The 27,258-nt window shown below is 41.9% G+C and overlaps 1 protein-coding gene across 1 annotated transcript; it reads left to right on the top strand.

Moving 5' to 3' along the window:
* The first annotated feature begins 48 nt into the window (after window positions 1-48).
* On the top strand, window positions 49-27,258 carry rab28 (RAB28, member RAS oncogene family). Its single transcript, XM_070837145.1, has 7 exons — window positions 49-273; window positions 5,690-5,786; window positions 8,655-8,743; window positions 10,733-10,862; window positions 22,551-22,654; window positions 22,760-22,837; window positions 27,122-27,258. Exons 1-7 carry the CDS (start codon window positions 199-201, stop codon window positions 27,212-27,214), a joined length of 666 nt encoding a protein of 221 aa, XP_070693246.1. The 5' UTR covers window positions 49-198; the 3' UTR covers window positions 27,215-27,258.

The following is a 27,258-nucleotide window of genomic DNA, read 5'->3' as shown; positions in this document are numbered from 1 at the left end:
CGACGTTGGCGTGTGAGTGGATCATGCCGATCAGAGCAGCCGAGTTAGTGGAGTCAAAATGGCGTCTGCTTGCCCACTCTACTGCCGTTTAATCCATCTGTGATTATCTTAATAACTACATCCAGCAACCTGTGACTATTTTACTAGTGCTTCGGAGTTTTTCCACATAAGACACGGTCGGAGCATATTTTCAGCGCCATGTCGGACTCGGAGGAGGACAGCCAGGATAGGCAGCTGAAGATTGTGGTGATCGGAGATGGTGCGTGTGGAAAGGTGAGACCACCACAAAGTAACACACACGTACAAGTTAAAGACAGCTATACAACGTCAATGAGGAAGATTTAGCCTTATAATTCACACCGTCTGTGTCTTAATGTCTTGTTTCACGACGAGGTCTATCGGTTTCCTGCAGTTTACGTTGCTCATCCTGACGCTGCACTGTCCTCCCAGTCTCCATGGCGACCGACGCTAATATAGCTAGGCTAACTAGCTGCTGGCTAACCATTAAAACAAGGCAGCGTAATGTTATAAATAACACCGTAGTTGTCGACACTTGTAATGTAACTAATGTAATGTTTTTGCTTTGTCTTGTGCTGTAGACGTTTAAAGGAACAATCCACAGTTAAATAGCCCACAGCTCATGTACACCATCTTTGAGGTAGTACAGTAAATTAAATCGATATCTCAAAGGCCAATCAGTCACTATTTCAGTGCCAGTGGACAAACATATTAGCTATTAGCTACACCAGTTTGTGCTCTCATGGTCAGATATTCAGCTTTGGAAGACACATGTAAATACTGACTTTACTGTCAATGAGTACTGGCCAGACTACAATAATAAAATGAGTTGTGATCTGGTGGAAAGTGAAGTACATTCACTCATGGACAAGCACAATTGTGAATTATTGTTACTTAACTTGAGTTTTTCTATTTTATGGTATGCTATACTTCTATACCACTATAGTGAAATATTGCACTTTTTACTCCATAACATTTATTTGACAGGCTTTAATTCAAATTAGCTTTAGTAAAAATAAAAATGACAAATAAATTATGATGCATTTTTATGAATTTCGCAACATGGCAGTATTATTTTTCTTATTATTTTTTTATTACCCCCATATTTACCAGCTACAACATTAAAGTAATGCTTACACATAAAGCATCAATAATTATATTATTCTAAAATGGGCAATTCTGCATAATGACTACTTTTACTTTTGGTACTTTTATATATTTTGAATTACTTGTAATAGGGTATTCCTACTTTTATTTAAGTAAAAGATTAGAGTAATAGTAGAGTATTTCCAGAATTTCCCCCCAGGGATCAATAAAGTATGTCTATCTATCTATCTACCTATCTACCTATCTATCTATCTTCTTCCACCACCACTACTGGTGATTCTTGCGTAACACACAAACACTATTTATTTATTTTTTTTACTAGTTGAATATCTACACTTCATTCTGCCTCAGCCACTTACTCCTGCGTAAAAAGTCATTCATTAGCATTGGAGACCTCATGTGGAATAGTATGATAGCCAACAATAGCATTAGGGGTAAGTAGGGAGAGGCTGTCTGTATTTTTGATTAATGAAAACATTTTTGATGTAAACAAAGAGCACTAATGATAGTGTTTTGTTAAAAGTGTGCTAGTCATACATTGCAAGTCTATTTTTTTTAAAGTTTCAGCTGCAAGTAACCCAAAACCGATAAGATGAATCTTTATATATAAGTGGTTGCCCATCCACCCTGATCTTGGTTTGAGGAGTTTTTCATCCCAGTCAGAGTTGAGGTGGTTTAATTGATAAGTAAGTGTACTGTATGAGAAAATACTAAAGAAAATCCACACCTAAACACTAGATATTGGACATGGAGGAATAATGTTTCTTAACTGACAAAGTGGACTGAAAATGGTACCTTAAGTATCCATTAAGTAGCCAATTAATAATTATGAATCACACACCGTAATGACTTCATGGTGAAGATAAATGTTAGGATTAGTCAGCAAACAAATGGATGGACATCTGTTGTTTTGATTCTGTCTCAAAGATGCTGTAGCATTATGGATTGAAATCTGGCACTGTTGTACTAAACCTATTAAGTCTAACCAGCCCTTAATCCACATTGCATGTACCATTGAATGTAGTAGTAAGCTATGTGACTGTGGCTGTGCTTTATAGTAACACTCAGGTAGTAGCACACAGGTTTACAATGTAAAAAATGTTATTTTGTTTTTGTTTTGTTATGAATGTATCTTCCAATCTAAATTTGGTAACTCACCAAAAGCAGCTCGTTTGTATAGTAGGCGTGGAGCCTTTATAAGCTTAGGGCTAAGGCTTATTACAACAGGTAGCCATACGGGTGTCGTGCAGCACCATATACATCTGTTAATCAGCAGACTGAATTCCCCTTCGATGTATGGCCTTGAGACGTATGTGCCTAAATTAAGCGGGCAATAAGTAAGACATTTGAGGAAATTGCCTTTTAGAAATTTTAAATAGGAAGTAAAGCTAGACGATGAATTTTCATACATTTGTTGTACACGTTGGGGCTGCAGCTGCTGATCTCTGGCTGCACTGTACAGTATTACACAGAGTATGACAGTTGCTCAGCCTGGCCCCTGCAGCTGGTGGTTGTTTCCACCAGTGCACCTCTCTTCTCCTGGCCAAGGACCCTCGAATGCATTTGGCTCCAGAGTGAGGCCCCATTTAAGAAAATTATGCCTGGACAGCTTATATGACAAATGTTTCTGTTTTCTCATTTGATAGAAGAAAATGACAATGTGAAGAGAGTCATGAGAGAAGACTTTGTTTTATGAACGTTTGAACTGTGAACAAATATACTTTTCTTCAGTTCATTGTCAGGACTGCTGTTAGTCCCAGTTCCCTTTCAAAACCACTGGACTGAATCGTTCACTAAGTCCATTAAATCATTTCAAAGCTAGACTAGAAAGGCCCAACTAACATGCACAATAGTCTATTTTTCCTAGTAACACCAAACAATCATTTGCAGCAAAGCAAGGAGGTTGTCATGACAGTTCAGCTATGTTTCTTCTTCACTGCATCTCGAATCCCCGAATGCATGAGCGTGAATGTAAGGCAGGGACGTCAAGTGCTTTTCAGCTACACATCCCCTTTCGTAACTAATCTCTCCTTCCTCTGGGAGAAAGAAAATGAATGTAGCAGTAATGGTGAGACCCAATGAGAAAAATGAATGTTCTCATTCTGGAAAGTCGACATTTTCTTTTGGGGGAGGTGGGGGCAGAGAACACACACAACTCAGTTCCCAGTAGATACGCTACATTAATAACCCTCCTCACACTGCTGCCAGGTGTCAGCTCGTCACTGTCTGAATGACTTACCTGCTTGTCTGTTTTGGGCAGAAAACAGGAGCCCTGCCCCCCATTTTGAGCAGGCACCAGTGACTGACATCTTGAATGCCGTTTCCCCCCTTATTAATGTCAATTTGCTCAGCAAATTGCAATCGGATCAGTTTTTCTTGGACAGCATTTTCAGTGGTATTTTTGCTTGTGGTTGGTTGTCCATTCAGAAATATAGGGAAATGTGGGAAGGCTTGTCCACCTGAGCAAGATGTTTTTTAAAATATGGAGTCTCACATTTAGCCAGGCTCTTAAGGTGCTGGGCATACCGTACACACAGGTCTATTTTTCAACCTGAGTTATAAGCCACTCAGTTTTTCTGAATATTTGCTGTTCTCATAGGGTAAAAAGGAGCTTTAGGTACAGGCCCTGCACATTAAGGGATACTGCACCCCAGTAATGTTCATCAGTGTACCAACATTTATATCCGTCTTAAGAGAATAAAGAGCCACTTTTGATACAACGCTGCAAAAAATGTACTGCCTCTCTCATATGAGTTGCATCACATGGACATAGTCAGTTTGCCATATTTTTTTCCCTCCCTCCCAGTTTCTTGTTTCAGTAGAACTTCCCTCATTTCCCGGCATTGGTATCATTGGTGACCCTGTGCTGTTCTCTGTTGGAGTGTCAGGATTACGCCAGCTTTTACATTCGCTGGTTAGTTCCAATTGTACGTTGGAAAAAAAGGACTACGCTGAGGGAGGAGAGCCAAGCTACTGGAATGCCAAGACAAATGGCCGACTAGGCCAACACGAGCATGTGGAATAAATTTTTGCTGTCCGAGCTTGTTATTCCTGTGTTGTCAGTGATTGTTTGGGCTACTTAAATGGCCGATTTTCTCCTTGTTGCGTCAGTCACCTCTAGTAATTTTTCAGTCACTTTTGTGCCTGTGACATGCTCTGCAGGCTGAGGTTAAAAAAATGCTGTAGGTTAGTGAACTTTTAAAATGGATAAAAATGTTAATTAAGGTCAGGATTACACAATAATAGGCTTAATCAAAAGATTACATCCAAAAATCAAATCCAGGATACACATAAAGGTTTTACATTAAAGGTGGCATCCACAGGACAAATCAGTTCCAAACCGACTCCTGTTTACCTGAAAAGATTTGTGTAAGCCATGATAAGGCTTTTCCTGATATTATTACTTGCTTGGAGTAATTTGCAAGTAGTCCAGTCTTATTTGAAACATTATTTGGCAAAACCTAAACCTTCTGAGCATGAGCGGAGGTAGATAAGGACATAGGCTCAAGAGAGAGCTTAGTGGACTGAAAGAAAGATTTTACTTTTAAATCCTCTAACCCTCAGTGATTGTGAAGTACCATGTTGAAATGCATTTGCTGCCACATGAACACTCAGGGAATCCCATTGCTTCACTACTCTGTTGTGTTTATGTAAGCACACTGCTCTAAAGATAGCTAATAGACATTCAGCACTTCATTTTTTCCTCTATCCTCATCCATCAAAATGAATTAAACTTGGCATGTCAAGTCTGCACTATGAATTCCCATGGATTTCAGGAGAGCCCCTAACATGCTATTTTTTTTCCTCGTCAAACACAACAGTGACAGTGATGGAGGCTTTATAATTTGTGGCAATTATTAGGTCTGCAGTCTGGAGACATGACACATACTCCGACACCTGTTTTTGTAATTCACGTTGATTTTCACTGTCAGAACCGTGGCTGAGTAGTGAGACAGCGGAGGAGGCAGACAATTACATCAGCGTGCCTTCCAGTCAATCATGAAGCTTTTGAAGGTGCTTAAAATGGATTTGTAATGATGAAATTAATGCCCTACAGTGCATAGTTTAAGGTGGCATCACCTATGAATTATGGCTGCACACTATTGTGGAAAATAATCACATCGAAGTGTTGTGATATGATAAATTATACACTTCTATTATTAGAAATATTTGAAAATCAAATATTGTGAAAGGCTTACTTTGGCATTTGGTCAGTGTGAAGGAAATCAAACTTGTTCTAGTTGTGCTCACCACCGAAATATCACTTTTTCAGGAAGTCCTTTAATATACTGTGTATTTTCGGTGGAAGGAATTTTGCAGCATGTTGCACTTTGCCTGTGAGCCATGCTGTCATGTTTTTATGTTACTCGTTCATGTGCAAATATTGATTATTATGCAAATACTACGCATGGGATCAACATTTCTCCTTCATCCTGAAAGCATTTTCTTTTAAAAAACACCAAACTGCTTTAAATGACACTTTTTTTTACCCTTTTGGTTGCTGCGGAGGTGTTCTGGCACTCATTCTCTGTTCCATGTCTCTCCCTTTGTCTCTCTGTTTCAGACATCACTCGCCACCAGGTTTGCACAGGAGGCCTTTGGGAAGCAATACAAACAAACCATCGGCCTGGATTTCTTTCTGAAGAGAATAAGCCTTCCAGGTGAGACACCTTCATAATCTTTAGGGAGCGCTTGCTTGTTCGTAGACTCAGCACGTACATGCATGTTACGCAAGCACATAGTGGCAGACTGCAGACTTGTTAATTCAGTAAAATACTGAGGCTATGGATTTGGCATGACAGCACTGAATACACTGGTTAACTGCTGGTGGTTGTTTGTAATACTGTAATATCGACCTTAAGGTTTTGGATGTGTAAAAAAAATCCAGAATATTCACTAAAAATCTAACAAAGAGGACTGTTGTTCCTCCATCACTTTCTGTCATATTTTAGCTCTCATATTTTCTGGTACTGTTCATATTTTCTTGTCCTACCTTTTCCAGGCAGAGTTTGTTCTTCAGGTTAACTCAGGAGCTGAATGTGTCTTTTCTGGTAGCTCCTCATTGTAGAGAGTCTGCCACTTCTCAGACTTATTCACTCTGAAAGCTCTTCTCTCCAGAGCAAACAGTGTGCTTTTTTCTGACTCCACAAGGCCAATGGACAGCTTATGTCCAAATGGGCGAGCCTTGCTCATAATTCTGTGGGCACAGTAAAGAGTAAATACATTAACATTTTATATCCATATCGCTGATCCCCAGGTTCAATTGATCTTTGTCCTGCACCACATAAAACATGCATGTTCTTATTTGTTTATGTTGAACCCGCAGAAATAAAGCCACACTCTGTATCCCCCTTAGATCTGTAAAATAAATGTTTATTGACTAATGCTATATTTAGACGAAAGAACTCCATTTTTACTTCCTACCATGTGAAATGGGGATTTTCTGCATTTTAAATGGCATTGCTAAAACTCTGCCAAGGCCTAAGCTCCAGAAATCTGCAAAGTGCCTCCATTCTTTCATTACTAATAAAACAACATTAAGCAAGAGCAAATTAAGTGCTAAAAGTAAAAGTTATGCTGATTTGTGAGTTGGCTGTGGGATTCTATTTTGATTTTGTGTCAGTTTCAGCTTATGAGACTTAGGAGAACTAAACCCCCAAAAATGTTGTGGTGGAGTCAGGATGAAAAGAGCCAACCATAAGCACAGGCTGGGCTCAACTCCTTAATGCAAATTCGGATAAATGCTGTTAATCGTTTGACTTCTCTTTCCAGTAAGTTTCCTTCCTGAAACAATCGCTGATCTCTCAAGTGTTAAATTGTAACCTTTGTTTAAATACATACTACACATGCGTCTGTATCACCGGGGCAGCAACAACACGAGGTCCGACACTGGGGTTGTTAAATGGCCCATTTTCTGGGGAATTGGGTGTTGATGAGCTGATGAAGAGGAGGGTGGCTCTGCAAGCTGGGTGGTCCCAAACTTCGTTAGGACCCCCACCTTGCCTTGTATTGGAGCGGTTGTGCGGCTCTCCGGGTCTCTATGGGGCTGTAAGGGTCTTTTGCAGCAGGGGGGAGAGTAGCCTATAGCCAGCGCTGGCCCCTCTCACCATGAAGGCCCAGCTTGTCAAACTTAATGTACATTTTCCAACGCAGGGAGAGGTGAGGCGAGGCCGACTGGCACACAACAGCCTCCTCTGTGTGTGCTTTTTATAACAATACCTCTTCCAGATGTCTCTGCCAAACCAATGAGGTACAGGCGGTGAAGGGGATTGACGAGAGGTGAAATTTACTTGATAAGTTCTCTCAAACGCTAACTAACGGAAGCCTCTCTGTTTGCATTCACTTCACGTCACATTAAGAGGAATTATCTTATCGATGTGCCTCTTTTTTTTTTGTTATCGGATTCGAGGTTTCTGTTTTGGACTGCAATTGCAGTTTCTACTTCTTGCACAGCACAAGCAGAAAAATGTCAGCACAGTCGACTCAGCGTGAATCTTTGAAACATAAATAAAGCTAGTGTCCAAGCATGGGTGGGGATGGCTCTTTATAACACCAAGGAGCCGTTATTCATTGCACTCCTCAATGTAGCTTTACATTGACACTGTATAGTCTAGATGTAGTGACTGTGAACCTCAGCCTTTCCTTCCTCTGCTTTAAAAAGGGGACTTATGAAGGGGTTGAGTCGCCCAGTCGTGTCCACAGTGTATGCTCTGCTCCCCATCGCCGCTCCAGCCCAGCGCAGGGCCCTCATCACACCAACATAAACTCCTCGCTGTCTGGTCCTCCCTCCTCCTCTTTTTCAACTTTTTTTTTTTTTCAACCACCCCTTTCATTTTCCAGAGGAAGAAAATATTCATTTGGAATTGGTTTTTGTGCCCTTCTCTCTCTCTCTCTTCCTCTCATTCACTCCTTCTTTCTCTTTCCACAGGCATAAGGACAAGGGTCTTCTTTTCCTCTTATTTTGTGTTTAATTATTACTATTTTCCTTAACAGCACATAATTCTCCTCGCTTTCCTTACTTGGCAGGATATGGCACAATGCAAACAGCTCTTCCCAGGCTAATAAGAAGTCATTTTTTTGACTGCCAGAGCATTGAGAATGTTTAAATTAGAGGGTAAGCGTACCTATTCATCCCCCTCAATCTCTGGGCTGGATATTCTTGGATGTGAGGTGTGGGTGACCTGCCAGGCAAGAGCGCTTAGCATGAAAGATTAATCGCTGATTTATTATTTCCATTATGTACATCAACAACGTTGACTTTTATTATAGTAATCACTCACCCAAAATACAGGCTCCAGTTACAGCTGACTCGTTATTTCCTCAGGATTATGAGCTTTGTTAAAACAAACACATTAATGATTAAAAAGGACAAAAACATCCGGAGTGGAAACCCACCAACAAAGTGGGAATCTAAACTCTGAAACATCTATGCACCCTTTTATAGAACTGATTTGTACACATTTCTTGTAATTTAAATGTCAGTCCTGTTTTGATATCTGAGGTATTTCTGTCTCTTTTCTCTGCTGCAGGCAATTTGAATGTGACCCTGCAGGTGTGGGACATTGGAGGCCAAACGTTAGGAGGAAAAATGCTGGACAAATATGTATATGGAGCTCATGTAAGGTCACACACACACACATATTCACACTAAATCCTATCCTATATCCCTCATAACAATTATGTATGCATCTCTGGTTTGTGTTTAACTGAAGTCTTTTGAAAAGTTTCGTATTTCTCCAACATGAAGCAAATTGACAAACTGTGTTTGACTCCATTAGCCTGAGGAATGATAGGACATGTGACAATGTGCAAACCAACTGCTGCAGATGATTGTGAAAAGGTGATCGGAAGCACAGGAAGAATTGGTCTCCAATTCCCTAACTGTCCGTGTATTGGTGGCTGTGTTCAGGCTTTTTATTACAGCCTCGGCAGCTTCATTCAGGGCCCGGCACGCCCTCCCTCAGGAGCCAAATCATAATAAACTGTTATTTGGATTCACAGTGGGCGTAGCAGGTCAAAAGATCTTTAAAAGAATCAACAAATCTCACTAACTTTTTACAGAGTTGTTACAGTTTGACGTGTCAGATTGAACTAATGTTGATAAGCTAATACTGCATATTGGAGGTCAATACCGTTATTAACTTTAAAACAGTTTAAATTAAATTAAAATTGTACTATTTTTTCACATGTCCAATATTTGATAGTACTCGTCTCATACATGGGAAAAGGGAAAAACTACTAATGGATGTATTTACTCTCATTAAATGCCTGTCCTTTGGCAAACTCTTTTGGCAGACACTATAATCTGTGTCGTATTAGGTTGGACATGTGCCATCAACATCAGCATCCACAGGTAGCCGTGTGTTGCTATAGACGAGTGCTATCTGTCACCTCCAGAATGGCTCTTGTTTGAAGAGGCCTACTTAAAGGCTGTAGCTTGTCTAGTCCGAGAGCCATATGTCCTTTACTAGAGCACAAGATGTAACATTTGGGCATATGCAGGAAACTTGTCACCATATACCAGCTATATACAAGCACACTTTTGTCATGTTTGTCTGTACAAGCTAGACAAACATTCGTTTCTTTTCCATTCCATGAATCTACCAGGCTTTAAAATTAGTGAAAGTGACGTGTTCTCTGTTATAAACTGTGCTCTGGTAGTTTGTGCTGTGTATTATTCATGCCTGCAGCACTTCCTTTGCTGTCTCTCTGCTGCTCTAGCAAAATGTCGTACATCATTGCCACATTACGACACTTTGCTTAGGGAGTTTCTCGTCAGCGCTGTATGGAACTTTCACACCTATTGTTCGGCACAGTGCGTCCTGTAATCAATCATAGCTGTTCGCAGAGACTCGCAGTAATTGTCAGAGGCCTAAGCTGTCGTCACCGACCTGGCGTGTTGTGACAGTGCGTGTCTGCCGAACAAAAAGCAGCAGACACCCGTTCAGTCGTGTTGCATCACGCAGTAAAAGTAGAGACATTTACCAGTTGGCTCACGCTAATTTCCAGCAAAAGTTTAAGTAGTGATAGCAGATAGTTATGCCAGCAGCTCTTGTATCTGTGTTTACTCTTTGATTAATGCATGTGTTCATGTAAACGGCTCCTTCTGGCCTGAATGTTTGCTCAAAAATGGCTCTGGTGTTGTTACATGAGTGCATACAGCCATGAGGATTACATAGGGAGGAGGGAAATGTCTTTTGGTAGACAGCCTTCATTCATTAGCTCAGATAGCAGATAACAAAACCTCACTGCTGGTGTGCATCGGATTCTGGGCAGTGCTTAGAAAAGTGGGAACTCTTGATGTGCAAACCACAATTTTCATTTTCAAACAGATTCCATGTGAATTCACACAGTCGTCCTTAGATCATAATAGCACTGAACCTCAGATTATGTGTGTGTCCCCTTCTATGTGAGTCTGTCCCCTACTCTAAGAAGAGGAGCAGTGCCACCTACTGTTCCCTCGCTCCCTCAACATTACTCATGTTCATATGAATGAATATCAAACGAAGCTGTGTTCATATCCAGTATCTCCCAGTGAAGGGGTGCAAAGGTGAGCTGCTCATCACACACTGTGTCAACATTGCTCCGTTATGCTTCTCCAATGCAGGGTGTTCTCCTGGTTTATGATATCACCAACTACCAGAGCTTTGAGAACCTGGAGGATTGGTTCAGCATGGTGAAGAAGGCCAACGAGGAATCTGATATCCAACCCGTTTTCTCCCTTATTGGAAACAAAAGTGAGAGTTACATTCACACAAACACACAAACACACACAAATTCATTGTTTTTCAGCAGGGAAGTACTACGTACTTTGAAAAACGTGCGTAGTTGCGTAGTCTGTCAAACTTGGAGACTGCAAATGAAATTAGGGTATCTTTTATTTGTTTGACTGAGTTTTTCTCTATTCACTTCACCCTGACACATTTTTCACTTTGCGTGTCTGTGTTTGTGTGTGGAGGAGTGAGTGTTTGATGGTAGCAGACGTGTTTGTTAGAGCACCAGATAACTGATCGGTGTGATAAGCCCGTTGATAAGAGAGTGAGGTTTGGGAGCGATGGGAATGCTGATGTTTGTGAACTCTGGGGAGTGACTGACAATGATTTAAGATCCCCGGGCCAATGGACCTAGGGCACCGCTTATCTGTGCCCCCCCTCCCCACTCCGTCAGTACCCGTCTGGCTGCCACCCCCCCTCCCCTTACCAAGCCCAAGCTCCTGTCCCGAGTCGTTGGTTAAGGAGAGGAACTCGACGTTAACCAGACGGCTCTCCTCCTATCAGCCTGCACCCATCCACCCATCTTCAAAATAAAGACTAATAATGATGACTCTTTTTAAACATCCCCTTGACAGATGTGGAGTCATGGCTGCCGCCGTGTTATTGTAAAGTGGGGCGTCAGTGTGTGTGTGTGTAATGGTGACTGTCCACCTTCCCGGCGATGATGAACGGTCAACAGAGTGGTGCCTGCACACAGGAAGCTCTCGCTAATGTTACTCAACAGGGGCCACAGGTCACGGTTTAATTCGCCTGTCTAGAGCAGATTCTCTTGTCTTTGCATCCGTTGCACCTCCTAATGCTGCGGCTTTAACGGTGGGCGCCTCTGTATTTAGGCTAGGTCTTGACTGTGTGGGTGAGTGTGTGTACTGTAATATTTAAGTAGTGTTCATCCCTTCTCCCCCACACTCGCGTAGTCATTCTCCCCCTAATGGCTCTATTGCTGAGAATGGCCCATGAGTGTTTTTTCTGTTCCTACAGGCTGAAAAAAAGAAAAACAAAATCCCACACAGATTGCCCCGCTAGGAGCAATCAATTACCTTGTGAGACTTTATGAATCCCTGAACCCTCCCATGGACTACTTTTTCAGGGAGCTTGACGAGTGTTAGTCGTGCTATCTAGCTGGAAACGTCCACACCTACATTTTTGTTTTACATTTTCGTCTCCCCACCACAGAAAGCCTCTAACCTTTTTAAGTGTTGTAGCATTTTGGTTTTTTTTCTCCAACTTGAATACTTGGCACACGTTAACAATAAGCTGAACATATACTGCATTCTTTTGGGAGCGGAGTTTAGATTTCTTTTAAATGGTTCCCATGATGTTGGACTGAGCAAGGCAACATGTTTGTGACAACCGAAATAGAAGTACAGACATAACAAGGAGCTTATAAAAACACTACAGATTTATGTCTCTGTGAGGGCTTGTCTGTGGGGAGATTGTGGTGTTTCACCACTCTGATTTTTTTTTTAGTGTTTCCACTTAGATAAACTTAAGGTGAACACTGGCTGTAGGTCACATGCATAGTAGTGCCCACTTCAGTTGCTGGCAAGAGCAGAAAGAGATTTACATATGCAGCTGAAAGTTTTTTTTGAATGTGGTAAAATATCTATTATAACTTTAAGTGTTCTTTTTAACATAGAGGTACAATCAAATGCGACTCTGTTTGGCTTATTAACAGTATGTGTCCTACCACATACACTGAGCTTGAATTTCCTGAATTACCCCATGCCTTCCCTCTAGTTTAATTCAAACACTGTCTTCTTTAGCCAGTGCACGGTAATTGAGCTTATGGACCAGACTGCTTCATTAATGATGCTGTCCCCTCCTCTCCTTACCCTGGCCTGACTGCCCTCCTGTGCCATGTCACTGCTGGGGAACAACCTTTCCTTTCTTCGGCTTAGCATGGCCGGCTGGGGTTAAGTGTGCTTGTTAAGCACCAGTGTGCTGCACCCCCATGCCCTCTACATGCTGCCCAGAGCCCTGCGTTGAATAATGGCACCGCTTGTAACAATTCAGAGAGGAAGCCAATGAAATGTTTTATTGAGGGCACACATTTGAGCACACAATTATTTAGGCAACTGAACGCACGCGCACACACAGACACTCGCAGAGAAACGTGCACTTAGGTGAAGCAACACACTCGTGGAGTTTCTGGGAACACACGGGTAATGGAAGAATGCTAAGCTCTTGGTCTGTCTAAACACACTATAACTGTTTATTACAGCGCAGCCCAGTGTAACACCGTATGGTACACAGGAACCTCTCGAGAGAAATGTTGGCTTGTTGCGTAGTCATCTACTCCAACACTCAAGTGTTTCATTTTTTGTAGACTAATAAGTGCAGTGTGTTTTGAAAGGGCTCCAAACGATAAACTCGGTCGCTCTTTCGCTTACAACACCTGTTTATTTGCTTTTCAGATCAGAAATTGTCACTGATGTGAAAAACGTCGCACTTTAGCAGCACTAATCCATATTTTACAGGGTTTTATGTGTTGTAAGATACACACGTTATCATGAAAAGGCACCATAACCATTTTGAAATGTCTTATGTTACTGTTCAAAATTAGAACACATATTTCTTTGTAGACATTACGCCTGTGTCGTTTATCAAACCAATTTGTTTTTATTAAGTGGGGATCGCAGGACCCCTGCCCGCTCCCCACCCATCTCCCTTCCTATTGCTAGCGCACACTCTCCCTCAGGAACTCCAGAGCATCCATCATGGGCTTGTACAGCCCTTATTTGGGTGACTTAAATGGGTTCAGTTCTCTTAACCCCTCCTCATCACTCATGGCTTTTAGCTCAGAGGTTCTAACACTGTTCACTGCCGAGCCACTCAGGCCTGCCATGGGAAACGTCCCCTTCTGTAGGGAGATAAGGTCCCCGCATGAAGACAACTTCTACACTCAATTACGTTTTACCTGTCTGTGCTTCTGCTGTTTCTTTCCACTTTTCTTTCTTTTCTCAGTCCCTATCTTGCACCATCTCTCAAACACACATTCATTTTCATCCCTGTGCAAACATTAACTCTTTCAATCACACACTTAGACCTACTCTCAGTGCTTATCTCTCACATGTGTAGACTAACACTTCTGCTGTAGCTGCCTTTACTTACAGTACCGCCTTTTCATTGGCTCCGCGTCTCTGTTGTGTTTAACAACATGCGTATGTTTGCTTTCTGCACGCTACGGCAGATCTCACCGCATACCGTTAGCCGTCGCACTTCTCTCTCCCCAGTTTTCCATCCGGCCATGTGAAAGTTAAAGCGAAACTTGGATCTCCCCTAACTCTTGATTCTCCTGAAGCATGTCCTTGCCACCAACATTGTTGGTCTTGAGTTGTTGGCCTCTTGGCAAGGCCTCAGGTGGAGCTGAAGCCTCCCCCCTCCCCAGCTCTCTCACCCCCGTCACCTCCCTGCCCCTGTAAAGCTGCCACAGTTCCTGTCTGTTCAGTGCAGGCCTGCACATTTTCTTAATAGAGAGATGCTCAGAAGTCCAGGAGTGCAGAGGAGCTCAATGTGCTTCTGTTTTTGGTTTAGCTCAAAAATGTTTTTCCTGGCTCAACCCACTCGTACTTAGGTCCTCTTACAACAAACTAAAAGGTCCTAATTGCCCCCAAGGGAAAGGTTTAGCCACAATAGACATGTGGTGGGACAAAAGCCCAGTGCTCTTACCCCGGCACCCTCACCCCTCCCCAGATAGAAGGGATGAACACGTCAGCAGTGTCTGTTTTGCACTGTGGGTAGTGCAACCACAGGTTCGACACTGTAAAACATTATATATGCAGTATATAGACGTTGTAAGGCATGCTGTATGGTCGGGTAAAGATCGGGAATGTTTACAGTTTACTGCAAATCCAGTGTTTCCTGTTTCTCTTCACATTTTATTAAAGGTAAAGGGTCAGAACAGACGTGTGTATCAAATTGTCTCAGTAACCACACTGACTGTAGCCTGCCGTCTTTCTGTAAGTCTGGAATAGATGGGAAATAGAGATTTGGGTTACAACAAGGACACGGAGGGATGAATGAAGACTTACAGCTGTATTACACTGCGGCTGATAAGTCAGTGTAAAATCACAGCTGCAGATGCTGAGTTGTGCGTCCAGGAGTGATTAAGAAATACTTTGTAGGGTTTGTTTAAGCCTACTCAGGTGGCTCATAGGTGGTCTTTCCCACACAGAGCAATGCAACGAGTACCAATCTGGTGCTTGTTGCTAAATGAACTAAATGGTAAGATTTAATTGTAACAACTGTTTGACCCAGCGCCGGTCCCTACACTCATCTCTCTTGACTCTCATGCCTGTCGAAACATGGAAAGTCCTCATTCATTTTAGCCATCCATAAAACAAATATTGTTGCACATGCAGTAGATGATCAGTCTTCGCATACCTTCTTGTGTGGTAAGTCATGGGCCATTTGAGTTGCACAGCACAGCTTAGCCACCTGACCTGAGTGCAGCCTGGAACCCTCATCACGCTCAGGCTGTACTTTATTTCTCTGCTGCTCCACAACATTGATATGGAGGAATTCCTGGCGGGGCCTTGCTGACACAGGGTTGGGTAAATAACTGATTGATCTGGATCCACAGGCATATATTATGAATATATACGAAATAAGAACATAGTTTTCCCTCCTTTTTTGCTAAATCTACTTTTTGTGGTGTAAGATATTACATCACTGTCTTTGCACGCTGTGTCTGCTTCAGGTTTTAACTCGGTTGACATTTGCTCAGGCAGTCGAGAGCAAAACACACTTTCTATACACAGACCAGTCCAACGCATCATTGCTTATAGGAAGACTTTATAATTATAAATAGACTTATGGTGATGCGATGCGTGCAATTACGAAGGCTCCCCTGTGCTCTGTATAATTATTATAGCTCATAGTTACGCTGGCAGCTCACAGAGGCATGTAGTACTGCTCGCCCGTAAAAGACCACTTAGTTTAACAGCGACAGGAGAGCTTGGAGGACATGGCCAGTGAAACCCCGGGCAGCGTCTTGTGCGGTCGGCTCAGAACTGGGCCTTTTGTTCACTTTTCACGAGTCCTGGGAGCCCGTTAACCCAGCCTGCAAGGCCCTCGGCCCCATGTTTTACTGTAGAAGTGACAGCCTGACACTCCAGCTCTCTCCCTCACTGCAGAGCTACTGCTCGACCCTCTCTGTTTTACATTCCCTGACCGGTGAGGAAGACCACATTGTTTTACTAGCCGCTGTGGAGTATCTGATTATGTTTTAAAGTGTGAATGCATGTGTGTGTATGAGCGTGTGTGTTTGCACGTGTGCGTGTCTGCACGCCGTTTCATGAAGAACGATCAAATGACAAGATGAGCTGTGATCAATGAGCTGTCGACAGAACACTTCTGACCTAGTGGAAAGCGAGTCCCCTGACGGTCCCGGCCCGTTTCAGGCCACCGGGGCAGGGGCGCCGCAGCACAAAGAGCGCTCTGTCTCTGTCAGGATCCCCCCGAGGACTCCTGCACGGGCCCCGCTCACCTCTACAACACCAAGCAACTAACAGCACTTCATCTGTCTGTACTCCCTGAGAAAAATCACGATAATATTATTAACTTGCCTTTAAGCTTTAATATAGTAAGTATTTCTAATTATACCACCACATGTTTAATTCTCATAGATTATATAATGTCCAGTGTCATTAATAGCTGTATAGAATTGGCTACACATTGATGATATACTATTCAGCTGTGCTGGTGCAGGGATTATGATTTCCTCCAAGGATCTTTTTAAGCCAAACGTAATATTAAAATAATTTTAAGTTTCAGGTACTTTTGCATTAAATTTAGATGTTCCAGTCCTCTGAAAATAAACATTGCCTGCTGTAAACAATACCTACTCTGTTAAGGTCTAATGAAATGTGCAAAAGTGCCGTTTGCATAGTTACTTGACTTCTGAATGACTGCATAGTGTCTTAAGAGTAAAGAAAACACAACTTTGTCTGTGACACTTCTGTATGATACTGTATTTCAGAAAAGCCAAATGAAAGTGGGAATTAGCCAGAACTTTGTTGAAGGGGAAAAGTAGTTATTGTTTGCATTTACATTATGCCGTCCATGTTTAAATGCAGGGAAAGACTTATCACATCCTTAATATTTCAAAACACACCGTTTTTATGAGCTTGCTCCAAGTCATATAAAGCAGTTGGACCCAATCATTTAAATGCTTCACATAAATTCCACTAGTCATTTTGTTTTACAAGGCACTTGTGCTGTGAAAGTTAAATCAATGTCTAATTCAATCAGACATCACACAGAATGATTCATTCTACTTTTACTGACTTTTTAAGGTAGTAAAGGTTTTTCTGTATCTTGTACCGGAAAATTTAAGGGTAAATAAAATGTCACTTGCAATTAATCTTAAATGGAAAACGGGAAAATTATTCTGCTTTTCAGGACTCATACAGTTTAATATCAACTCAGATGGCAAAGTGCCTCAGTGTCCATCGACTTACTGTTTTTTTTTTTTTTTAGTAGCTCAGGTTGGGATATATGAAACCTTTATTAAGACAGATTAATAAGCACACTGAGAAATATGTTACCCTAAAGTTACCATGTGGAGTCTGTGACCACTAGTGGCGCTGATGAGCATTGTTTTGGTGTATGGTCGAGGCAGATGGGCACCACCTGAGGCAGGTTCTGCTAAAGGTTTCTACCTGTTAAAGGGGAGTTTTTCCTCACCACTGTGCCATCACAAGTGAGGATTCTTGAATCATTGGGTCTGTTAAACAGTATGGTCTTGACCTGCTCCATATGAAAAGTACCATGAGATCTTTTGTTATGACTCGGCACTATATAAATAAAAAGTGATTGATTGATACCGGTCATCATAGCTTGTGCTCTAACAGCACTCGCATATTAGAGCCACAAACTCAGGGCCAGTAATCTGCCTTAAAAGGCTGCAGTGCACTAATAAAAGAAAAGAGGAAGACTGCAAACTGGTATAAACAATGCAGGTTTCCAAATATTCAAAGAGATTTGAATGTAAATTTTACAAAAAAAAATCAACAGCATACTTTTTAAACAGAAAACTTTGTCAATACAATATAAACAAATCAGTTGTATTCGTACCTCAGTTCGGATCAGTACACAATAAAAAAGACAATTAATAAAGGAGTCCTTTACTGTATCTTAGAAATTACGACAGTCTTGGAACCAAAGAGAACTCCTAAAGAGGTTTGCAGAAATGTGTCTTGCTCAGAATAGCTTTACAGATAAAAATATACTGAGCCAGTCAACTTTGGAATAAAACCCCAATTAAGAGTGAGTGGTTTTAATATGGTAACAAATGTCAATGTGCTGTGATAAATGGAGTCCAGCATGAGTATAGAAGTTACAATGAATGTTGGAGCTACAGAAAATTTCTGGCATGTTTTTAGTGGTGCCTGGTGAGCAATTTGCTCAGACAGTTGTAAGTCATCTCATTAGGAATTGGACATAGTTTGATAATCCTCACCCTCACTGTACAGTCTGAATTGCTCCATGGTCGTCATTGAGGGGAAACTGAGGCAAACCCTCTTAACAGGGTCTTAAAGCGTAGTGTGAGGTAATGTTGGAAGTGATAGGTTCTCCCCTGGGGTTGATTAGGCTCAACCCTGTAACTTTCACTTAATGTGATATGACCCCTCAGAGCCCCAAGTCTCTGACAACACACACACGCCCACCATTACTACCACACACAGACACATAGACACACACACAGTTCACACATTTCCCCTCAGCCCTCATTCTCCCCACTGCACCAACTGCTGTTTAGTTTAAAACGGGGCTGCCGGCAATTAACTGTGTTATGTCAAGCTTATTCTCTGGCTGTTGCTCGCTAGGTAAACTGTTCCAATTGGTCCCCAGCAGCCGACTTGGTAGAACAGTAAGTAGGTGTCTCTGTTATCACAGCATGGCTTTAAAAAGCCCACTGAGGATCACACAGTGTGGTGTAGGATTTCAGGCTGGTTTGCCAATGTAGAGCTGTTAGCTTAGTGTTTCGCCTTGGCAACATGTGTTGGTGAACTCTTAAGGATAAAAAAAACATCCTTGAAATCTCTTAATGTCCACATTTGGCCTGTAACTGTATCAGTGAGAATAACAATAGAATATGCGTGGAAATACAAGATGCAGTGCCTAGTGTGAATTTTCCCCTTTAAAGTGAGAGAGTGTAACTCCTAAAGAAGAAATAACTCAAATCTTAAAATGAAAACTTGTATTCATCAATAAAACCAGCAGCTTATGTTGGCCAATGTTAGCAAACTTAGATAGAAGCTGCCCTTAAATGGACATTTTGCTGACCTAGGTTCATTTCTCTAGTGATAATTACAGGATAAAAGAGTCATAAAGTCGGTAAATTGACTCAGTAATATCAGTTACAAAGCATTAAGCATTATTAAGGTGAAATTTGCTAACATTAGATTAAATCAGCCACCATAAACTGCTGAACGTACCAGACCAAGTAAGACTGTCCAATAATGTTTTTTTTTCCAGCATAATGTAATCACTGGACGTAAAAGGTAACGTTAAGTCTATAAACAAAGTACACCGCAGTCACATGACTTCAACACCATTACCACTAAGCTACACAACAATTTGAAAATTCTATATAAATTGATAACTCTACAAGCTGGAAAGTTTGATTTAGAGTGGTTTGCAAGAGCTAGTTAATTTCAGAGTGTTAGGACCCATTTCTACTGCACTCTTGCTGTACTGCCATGCACTCTGAAGATCCATCCAACCAAAATCTAACCTCCTTACTAATTTTTTTATTAACAGAGAAAAACCCCTCCAAGTCTGTCTGGTTTCAGGATAATCAGCTCTGCCAGAGAGAGGATTCTTTCCATGAAGGAGCTACGCTGACATCCCCACAGACACTAACTTGTGGAGAGGAACATCCATATTTTCTTCTCGTTTGGTTATGTTCCCATTTATGTAATAGGTCACCGCAATAACAAACCAGTTATTTACGGTAAAAGCCTAATTTATCCGCCAGATATTAATCTCCAACTGTTGTCTTGTAATTCACCACAACGACAGGCAGACCTTTTAAATAAACACTGGTGGTGACCAGAGCGAGGGAGGGCCATCGCTCTTGACGAGTGATGATCCCCTCCACTATCTCTATGCGCTCGGAGGCCTAAACAGTTTATTTCGTGTTTGCAGTCACTTCCTAGGGGTTGTTAAGCTGATGTACAGTTTGACAGAAATGGAGGGAAACCAGATCATCGGAGGAAGATTGTTTTGACCTGATAAGTAGAAATGGGTACATTAGGGAGAAAAATGGAGCAAAACACTAAAACTGTGGGATTAGTATTGTATTCAGTTTACACAGACTGATGCCACATGCTGAAAAAGTCTTTTGTGTGAGAATGTGGGTCCACCTACAGTATTATGTTGTGAGTAAAAGGAGCTACGTACTTGTTCACAAATCATGAACAAAACGAAGGACTGTCTTTTTATGCTTACTGACCGTACGTATCCATTAGAATGTATGTTACTATAGTCTCACCAAATGTCCATTATGTAGATGTTCTGGGGCTTCTGATCTCATGAAGTTTGCTCAGTTGTCGTGAAAATGTTTTCGAGGACAAGGGAAATTTGAAAAATCAACAATCCCATGTCAACTGGTTAAAACGTAATGTGCATGTGCCTTCCTGCCCAGGGATGGAAAGCAGCTAGTTAGAAGTTTGGAGCCACTACACATCAAATAACACTAATTTTTACTTTTTATGTGACATGTAACTGCTGCTGCTTACATAACAAGTGACATTTATTTACAGTGTACTCAGTGCACATCTCTGGTGCTTCCGCTTTAACTGGAATTTCAAATTTGTTGTTTACAGTTCAGTGGACATTTCAGCTTTAAGTGCAGATTCAACTGGTATCAGTTCTTAAACTTGAAACAAAAATTTTTAAAAGGCTGCAGTAATGACACAAAAGCAACCTCAACTTCAACTGCATGAACTTTTTCAACTAAAACAGCAGCTGCCCTACAACATCTCGCATACAAACAATTAATTCTATTAACACATTTACACCAGTTTGCACCTGCAATTGTTAGCTTGAGCAAACACTTAAATCTCTAGTTTTACAGGTTTTTTTCTTAGATTTTCCCTGTGGATCTAAATTTCTCCTCCACTTGATGCACAAACCTTCAGGCAGAATCCAGAAGCCATATTCACTCGCACATCTTTTTTACCTACAGTAACGTGCCATCCTCAGCTCCTGAGCCACTATGTTAACGTTGGCTAATCTGACTGTGACACATGATTGATAACCTTTCCCAAGTGTGCAGGATCCAAAGGATTAGCAGTGTTTACTTCTAGTAGCATGCTGGGTACCTCTGCTGTTAATGACTGGAATTAATAACCCGCTGACGCCTATGAGACAGCTATGTTTACGCACGGGCAGAGACATGACAGTCTGCGTTGGACATTGAGTAGTTGTAAAAGTGTCTGCCCTTGCCCAGAAAGGTTTGTGTTTATATGTCACTTATGGTGATGGTAATATTCGTTTTAGTCTAAAATGATTCTTTCCAAATGTATTTTTTTTCTTTCCCGTGGATTGGCCTCTAACATTTTTGGGTCATATGACTTACTGAGATATTAATAATGCAGGATTAGTGCAGTGTTTACATTTCTTCCTTGCTATGTATCTATCTCTCTCTTTCCTGCTTTTCTGGCTCTATCCCTCCCTCTCACACACACACACACACACACACACACACACACTAAGGGGCATGAGAACAGGGTAAATCCTTGACAACTTCAATGAAACCTCACACAAAGAGTAAAACTCGGGGGGACTAGAGAAACGCAACACCGTACAGTAGTCCGATCTCCTCCAGCTACCATAGACATGTATGCACCAGATACCGGGCGTGGCCGCCTTTCCGCACAAAGCCAGAAATAAAGAGCGAAGCTATTGCTTTCAGCAGCAAGACCCCCGGGTGACCTTCCTCATCGACCCCAGCATGACCCCATAGTGAGGAAGGAGAGAAGCAAAGCGCCCGGTATCACTGCACAGGAGTCAAATGCACATCACAATAGCTAAAAAGGAAGGCGCTGTCATTGTGTGCTCACAGTAAATCAGCGTGAAGGTGACAGTCCCAGTTCTTGGACCTGTGTGCCCACCTTAAAGGCCGGCACACTCATAAGTCAAACTGTTTTCTCCATCTACACTCTCACTGTGAGTGTAGCCTGAAGACTTCGGTCATCCACGTATTGTGTCTTAAGCATTTCTCCACAGCTGGGCTGGTTTGTCTTTTTCAGGTCAAATAGAGGTTCATGGCTTCGGGGTCCAACTGTACTAGGCTTATATTGAGGAATGTGTCACATCAAGCTTTAACACCAGCTGGGAATGGAAGCTCTGGGCTACTGAACTGATCATTTCCACTCTCAAACCAGAGTCAGTAGACTCTGCTGCTGGGTTTGAAAGCAACATAACAATTGAATTATGCTTTGTTTTCACATGCCTTTATGTGCACTATTCTTGTACACTAGGCAGATCCCCCTCCATCTTAACTCAAGTGTAAACAGTTATCGTTTCTGTTTATGTTCAGATATGTGACAGTTAACCCAGCTAGAGTGCTGTATAACCACCATATAAATCTATCTATCTTTTGTAGGTTTTCTCTCATGTCATGCTGTGTTTCATCCACAGTCGACCTGGAGCACATGAGGACGGTGAAGGCTGACAAACACCAGCGCTTCTGCCAAGAGAATGGCCTCGTCAGTCAGTTTGTGTCGGCCAAGACGGGGGACTCGGTTAGTACCAACGGATTCAATAAGTCACAATAAAAATGTGATGTACAGAATGACTTTGATGAGACTTGTCCTATTGTTGTTCTATCTTGTCATCTCTTCCTCCAGGTGTACCTTTGTTTCCAGAGAGTGGCTGCAGAGATTCTTGGTGTGAAGCTAAACAAAGCAGAAATAGAGCAGTCCCAGGTGAGCCACAATGGCATCAAGACCATTCTCTCAAATTTCACCAGAAATGGTAAAAGAGTGAAAGGAGCTGGTGATTTTTTTCGGGTTCTTCTCCCCTATCATTGGGTGTGATGTTTGGCGTGAACTCAAGGGAGGTCACAGTGAGTGTGTTAGGTCAATGGAGGTCACCACACACTGTAAAGTACCTTCTGTTGTGTAAACATGAGTTTGTTACGTCTGCCCCCCGTGATGGTCTACCTGCCACTGACAGTGCCCATCTGTAAATAGTCCCACATTGACCACATTAGCGCGTGAAGCCAGAGGTTAAAGGTAGGCAGTTGTAGGGGTGAGGAGGTGAGGATTTTCTGATTTATGTGGTTCATCTCCCACCGTTTTGGGCCATAACAGGATCCCAGCTTGCCAGCCAGGCCAAGGTGCCCAATGGTGGCAGCTGTGGGATTTACAAGGTCGCCTCCCCCAGAGGCATTAATCCTTGGACTGATATGACCGGTTGGAGCCACACTGGCTGGGTAGAGGTTGATGAGCCTGGGGGCTGAACAGAGGTCAGGACCCTCAGAGAAGGGAGAGCATGTAAGGGAAGGGCTGGCCAAATTCTCAAGCCCCTCTCCCATCACCAACACCACTGCTGACGAACTGAAAATGACCATCGACTAATGGAGCTGTCCATCTACGCTCTTCTTCCTCCCCTCCCCTGATAGCTCTGTCAATAAAGCAAAGTGCTTTAATCCAGGCTAATCAAGCAGGATGAGTGGCTGTATCCAATGTGTTCTAAAGGGCAGAGACACAAATCTTTACAGTGGGAAGTGCTTTTTTAAACTTTATATGTAAACCTCTGATGCAGTTTCACATACAGCTGTAACAGTAAGGTGTCATCCTCATTATTGTGGCCATAACTTTTTGTGCACCAGTGTCTGATGGGACTCCAAAATACAGATAACAACACAACTGAGACCCTACACACGTGTAAAATGTGATTAGCTGGCAGTATTTTATTTTCATGATTGTGTGAGAGACCTAATCGCTTTCTTAGCTCCATCACTATGTTTGTGTCAACAGCAGTTCTAAAGCAAAAAAAAAAAGATTTTTCTGGAAATCTCAAAAGCATACGGATATAGCTGCAATCAATTGGTTGTTTGATCTATAAAATGCTCAAGAATAGTAAAAAATATCAAATTCCACAGCCCAAGGCGGCTTTTTCTGATGCTGCATTTTGTCCAAGCAACCGTCCAAAAACCCAAAGATATGAATACGGTATAAAACAAAGAACAGCAGCAAAATCCTCACTTTTAGGAGGCTGGAATCGGTCAATGTTTGGCTTTACTAAAATAGTTACAGACTAAGTTAGTTTCGGTTCTAGTTATGTCTACAGAAAAGACAATCTGGCTAAAATATGAAGAGATGACACACTGAGTTCGTGTCATGGATATAGAGATGAGGCTTTGAGCAGGTCATGGCTCTGGGTGTTGCCGTGGGGCCAGCGAAGCCTCATTATCAGCTGTCAGCTTTAGAGAGCTGAACATGAGGGTCACAACCCCTGACAGTATTATATCTGCCTGGCAGCCCTCTCCGTCATGGTCCTCTGTCTGCTGGATCAGATAGCAAGGCCGCGGATCACTCACTGACTCCGACACCAGGCTTCGGCAGCTCGTTAATCAGACAGCCAACCAGAGCCTGCTATTCAGCCATGTGGTCTCTTCTTCGGTGGTTTGCCAGAAACGCGTCCAGCTGCCTGCTGCACCATTTAGATCAAATGTGGGCCGCTTTGAACTTGAATTCCCACTAATGCCCAAGCTTATATATTCCTAAAATTGAATGGAATAGAATATTTCAATGTGAGTGTAAGTCAAAACTTCCAATAGTACAGCTTCAAAATGCTCTAATAGATGTAAAGATTTCCATAAAAAGTGGCCGAGGACCCAGAGGAACATACAGTTTGGTTTATATTGGCAACATAAAATTAGACCACTAAACCAGTGAGGAAATACTGACGAAGATGAAGCAATGAAGGATTTTTTTTGTTGCCTTCCCCATCCCTTTAATGATCAGGCTTCACTTTTATTTAACATTTATCTATTGAGGATAATTTCTTCAGGGCTAATAGGAAAGCTACAACCAATTTATTGTAGTGCCAAAACGATTACTCAGCCAATGGATCAATCAATCAGCAGAAAATGAATTGCCAACAATTCTGATAATCTAATATTCTTTAAAAAAATATATGAACCATTTTCTGGATTCTGCTTACTAAAACGGAGTTTTACAGATATTTTTGACTGAATGATTAATTCAGACAGATCAAATAATGACAAAATCTGTCAGTTACAGTTCAATGTGAGATCGTTGGGTCATAGTTTGGTTTTTAACTAGAAAGTCCTGTGTAAATACTTATTTATATATATTATTATATATATATATATATATATATATATATATATATATTATTATATATATATTACTTAGTACATTGTTGGCCTAGCTGTGCACTTTGATGTCATGCTTGACTTTTATTGTCTGTTTCTCACATTTCTTCTTCATTTCTCCCACTCTATGAAATCTGCATCCTTTCAAAATCATTGTCCACACCCTTCTTGGCTTTGGTCTCCGTTCCTCTCACTCTTCATCCTCTCGTCATCCTCTCCCACGCTTTGGTCCCCATCCGTTTGCTTCACCTCCCTCCATCTGTCTGCTGCTCTGACGCGTTGATCAGAGGATTGTGAAGGCTGAGCTGGTGGACTACCCGCAGGATGAAGGCCCAATTAAACAAGAGAACAACCAGCAAAGCAAAATATGTTCTGTTCAATAGCTGGAAGTATGTCTATTTATGTAGGTCTGTCATAGATCCTAGAGAGAAAAAACTGTCTGTAATTTTGTAGTTTGATTAGAATCACAGGTCTGGTGGATGTATTTGGTGCCTGTGGTAGAGGATGTAGAGAAACCCTTCAGACCAATAGAGCCTAGTCACACCTCCCCTGTTGTCATGTGTTATCATTGATTTGACAGTATTTCACTGAACTGTTCTAGGAATCTAAGCTATGTGTGTGTTTCACTGAGTCGGCTGAGAGTGATGTAGTGAGGAAAACCTTCATCATGGTAACAGAGATGACTCCAGTTTGACCTCCAGCTGCCTCCTGACCCATTTTGGGTGGGGGTGCACAAATATTCTGACCAGCATCTTAAATCACTGCAGGGATCTTGAGCCAACGAAGTGTTAAAGGGATAGTTCAGTGTTTTGGGAGATGTGTTTATTTGCCACGAATTAGATTAGAAGATCAATGCCAAACTCATGTCTGTGCAGTACATATGAAGCTACATTCAAGTTTTTGTACGAATTTAGCAAAGCAAAATGTAACATGTTTGTCAGTGATATTTGGAGGTGCTGCTTTGACAGAGCCAGGCTTCCTGTTTCCAGTCTTTGTGCTAAGCTAAGCTAACCGGCTGCTCTCTGTAGTTTCATATTCACTGAACAGACACGAGTGGTATCAATCAATAGTACATTCCAAAATGTTTATTGTTGAACCATTACTTAAATACAGTACATGCATTTTTAGATTGCAGCGTGTTAGTCTTTATTTCACTGTAATGAACAGAACAGATGAGTCTCATTTATATTATCTCCCTCTGTAGCGCTCACTGTGAAATATAGTGGATTTTATCTGTGGCCTGAGTGGAGTTTTTTTTTTATTTTGTTTTTTAAAGGTCCCATATCATGCAAAATGCATGGTTTAACGTCTTGTCAACATAAATGTGTGTCACCGGTGTGTCCAGAGAACGCTGCACTATGAGAAAAGACCATCCTCCCTCTTTTTCCTGCCCCATCTCTCAGTAAACGTATGTGAAAACACGCCATTTAGATTCGGCTACTTTTATGATTTCATAAGGGGATTTGTTGATCATGTGACGTCCTCCAGTCCTTCAGCAGGCCGAATGTCCTTGACCACTAAAAACTTTCTGAAACCATCTCGCTGTCCGACATTGTATTTTCCTCACTAACACAATCGCCTGGTAACACGAAGATGTCGAAGGCGAGAGCGAAGCAGCAGATTGTTCTGCTCTTCTGAAACCGAGCGCGGACAGAGGCTGAAAACAGCTGCAGGGGCCACGTCTGCTGAGAGAAACATTACAACATGTAAACATGTAAACCTGCTCTAGTCCCATAAACAAGTATGAACTTTAAGATGAGCAGAATATGGGACCTTTAATTAAGCAATTAACTTGATTGATTTGACTCTTTGTTCGTATTGTTGCGGTTTTTAATTCTTTTTGTGCTCATCCGTCTCTTTTCAGCGTGTGGTGAAGGCAGACATCGTGAACTACAGTCAGGACACCGTGGCCAGGACAGTCAACCCCCCCCGCAGCTCCATGTGTGTGGTGCAGTGACCCCCTCCAACACGCACACACACACACGCACACACACACACACA

This window comes from Pempheris klunzingeri, chromosome 9, assembly GCF_042242105.1.
Source record: "Pempheris klunzingeri isolate RE-2024b chromosome 9, fPemKlu1.hap1, whole genome shotgun sequence".
Taxonomy (NCBI): Eukaryota; Metazoa; Chordata; class Actinopteri; order Acropomatiformes; family Pempheridae; genus Pempheris; species Pempheris klunzingeri.
The sequence above is the reverse complement of the archived record's forward strand: the minus strand, read 5'-3'. Positions and strand labels throughout refer to the sequence as shown.

Bases quoted from the DNA above. Each gene is read 5' to 3' on its own strand.
- rab28 (XM_070837145.1), top strand. From the start codon at position 199: ATGTCGGACTCGGAGGAGGACAGCCAGGATAGGCAGCTGAAGATTGTG. The intron at 274-5,689 runs GTGAGACCACCA...TCTCTGTTTCAG, and splicing joins GAGATGGTGCGTGTGGAAAG to ACATCACTCGCCACCAGGTT. The intron at 10,863-22,550 runs GTGAGAGTTACA...TTTCATCCACAG, and splicing joins CTCCCTTATTGGAAACAAAA to TCGACCTGGAGCACATGAGG.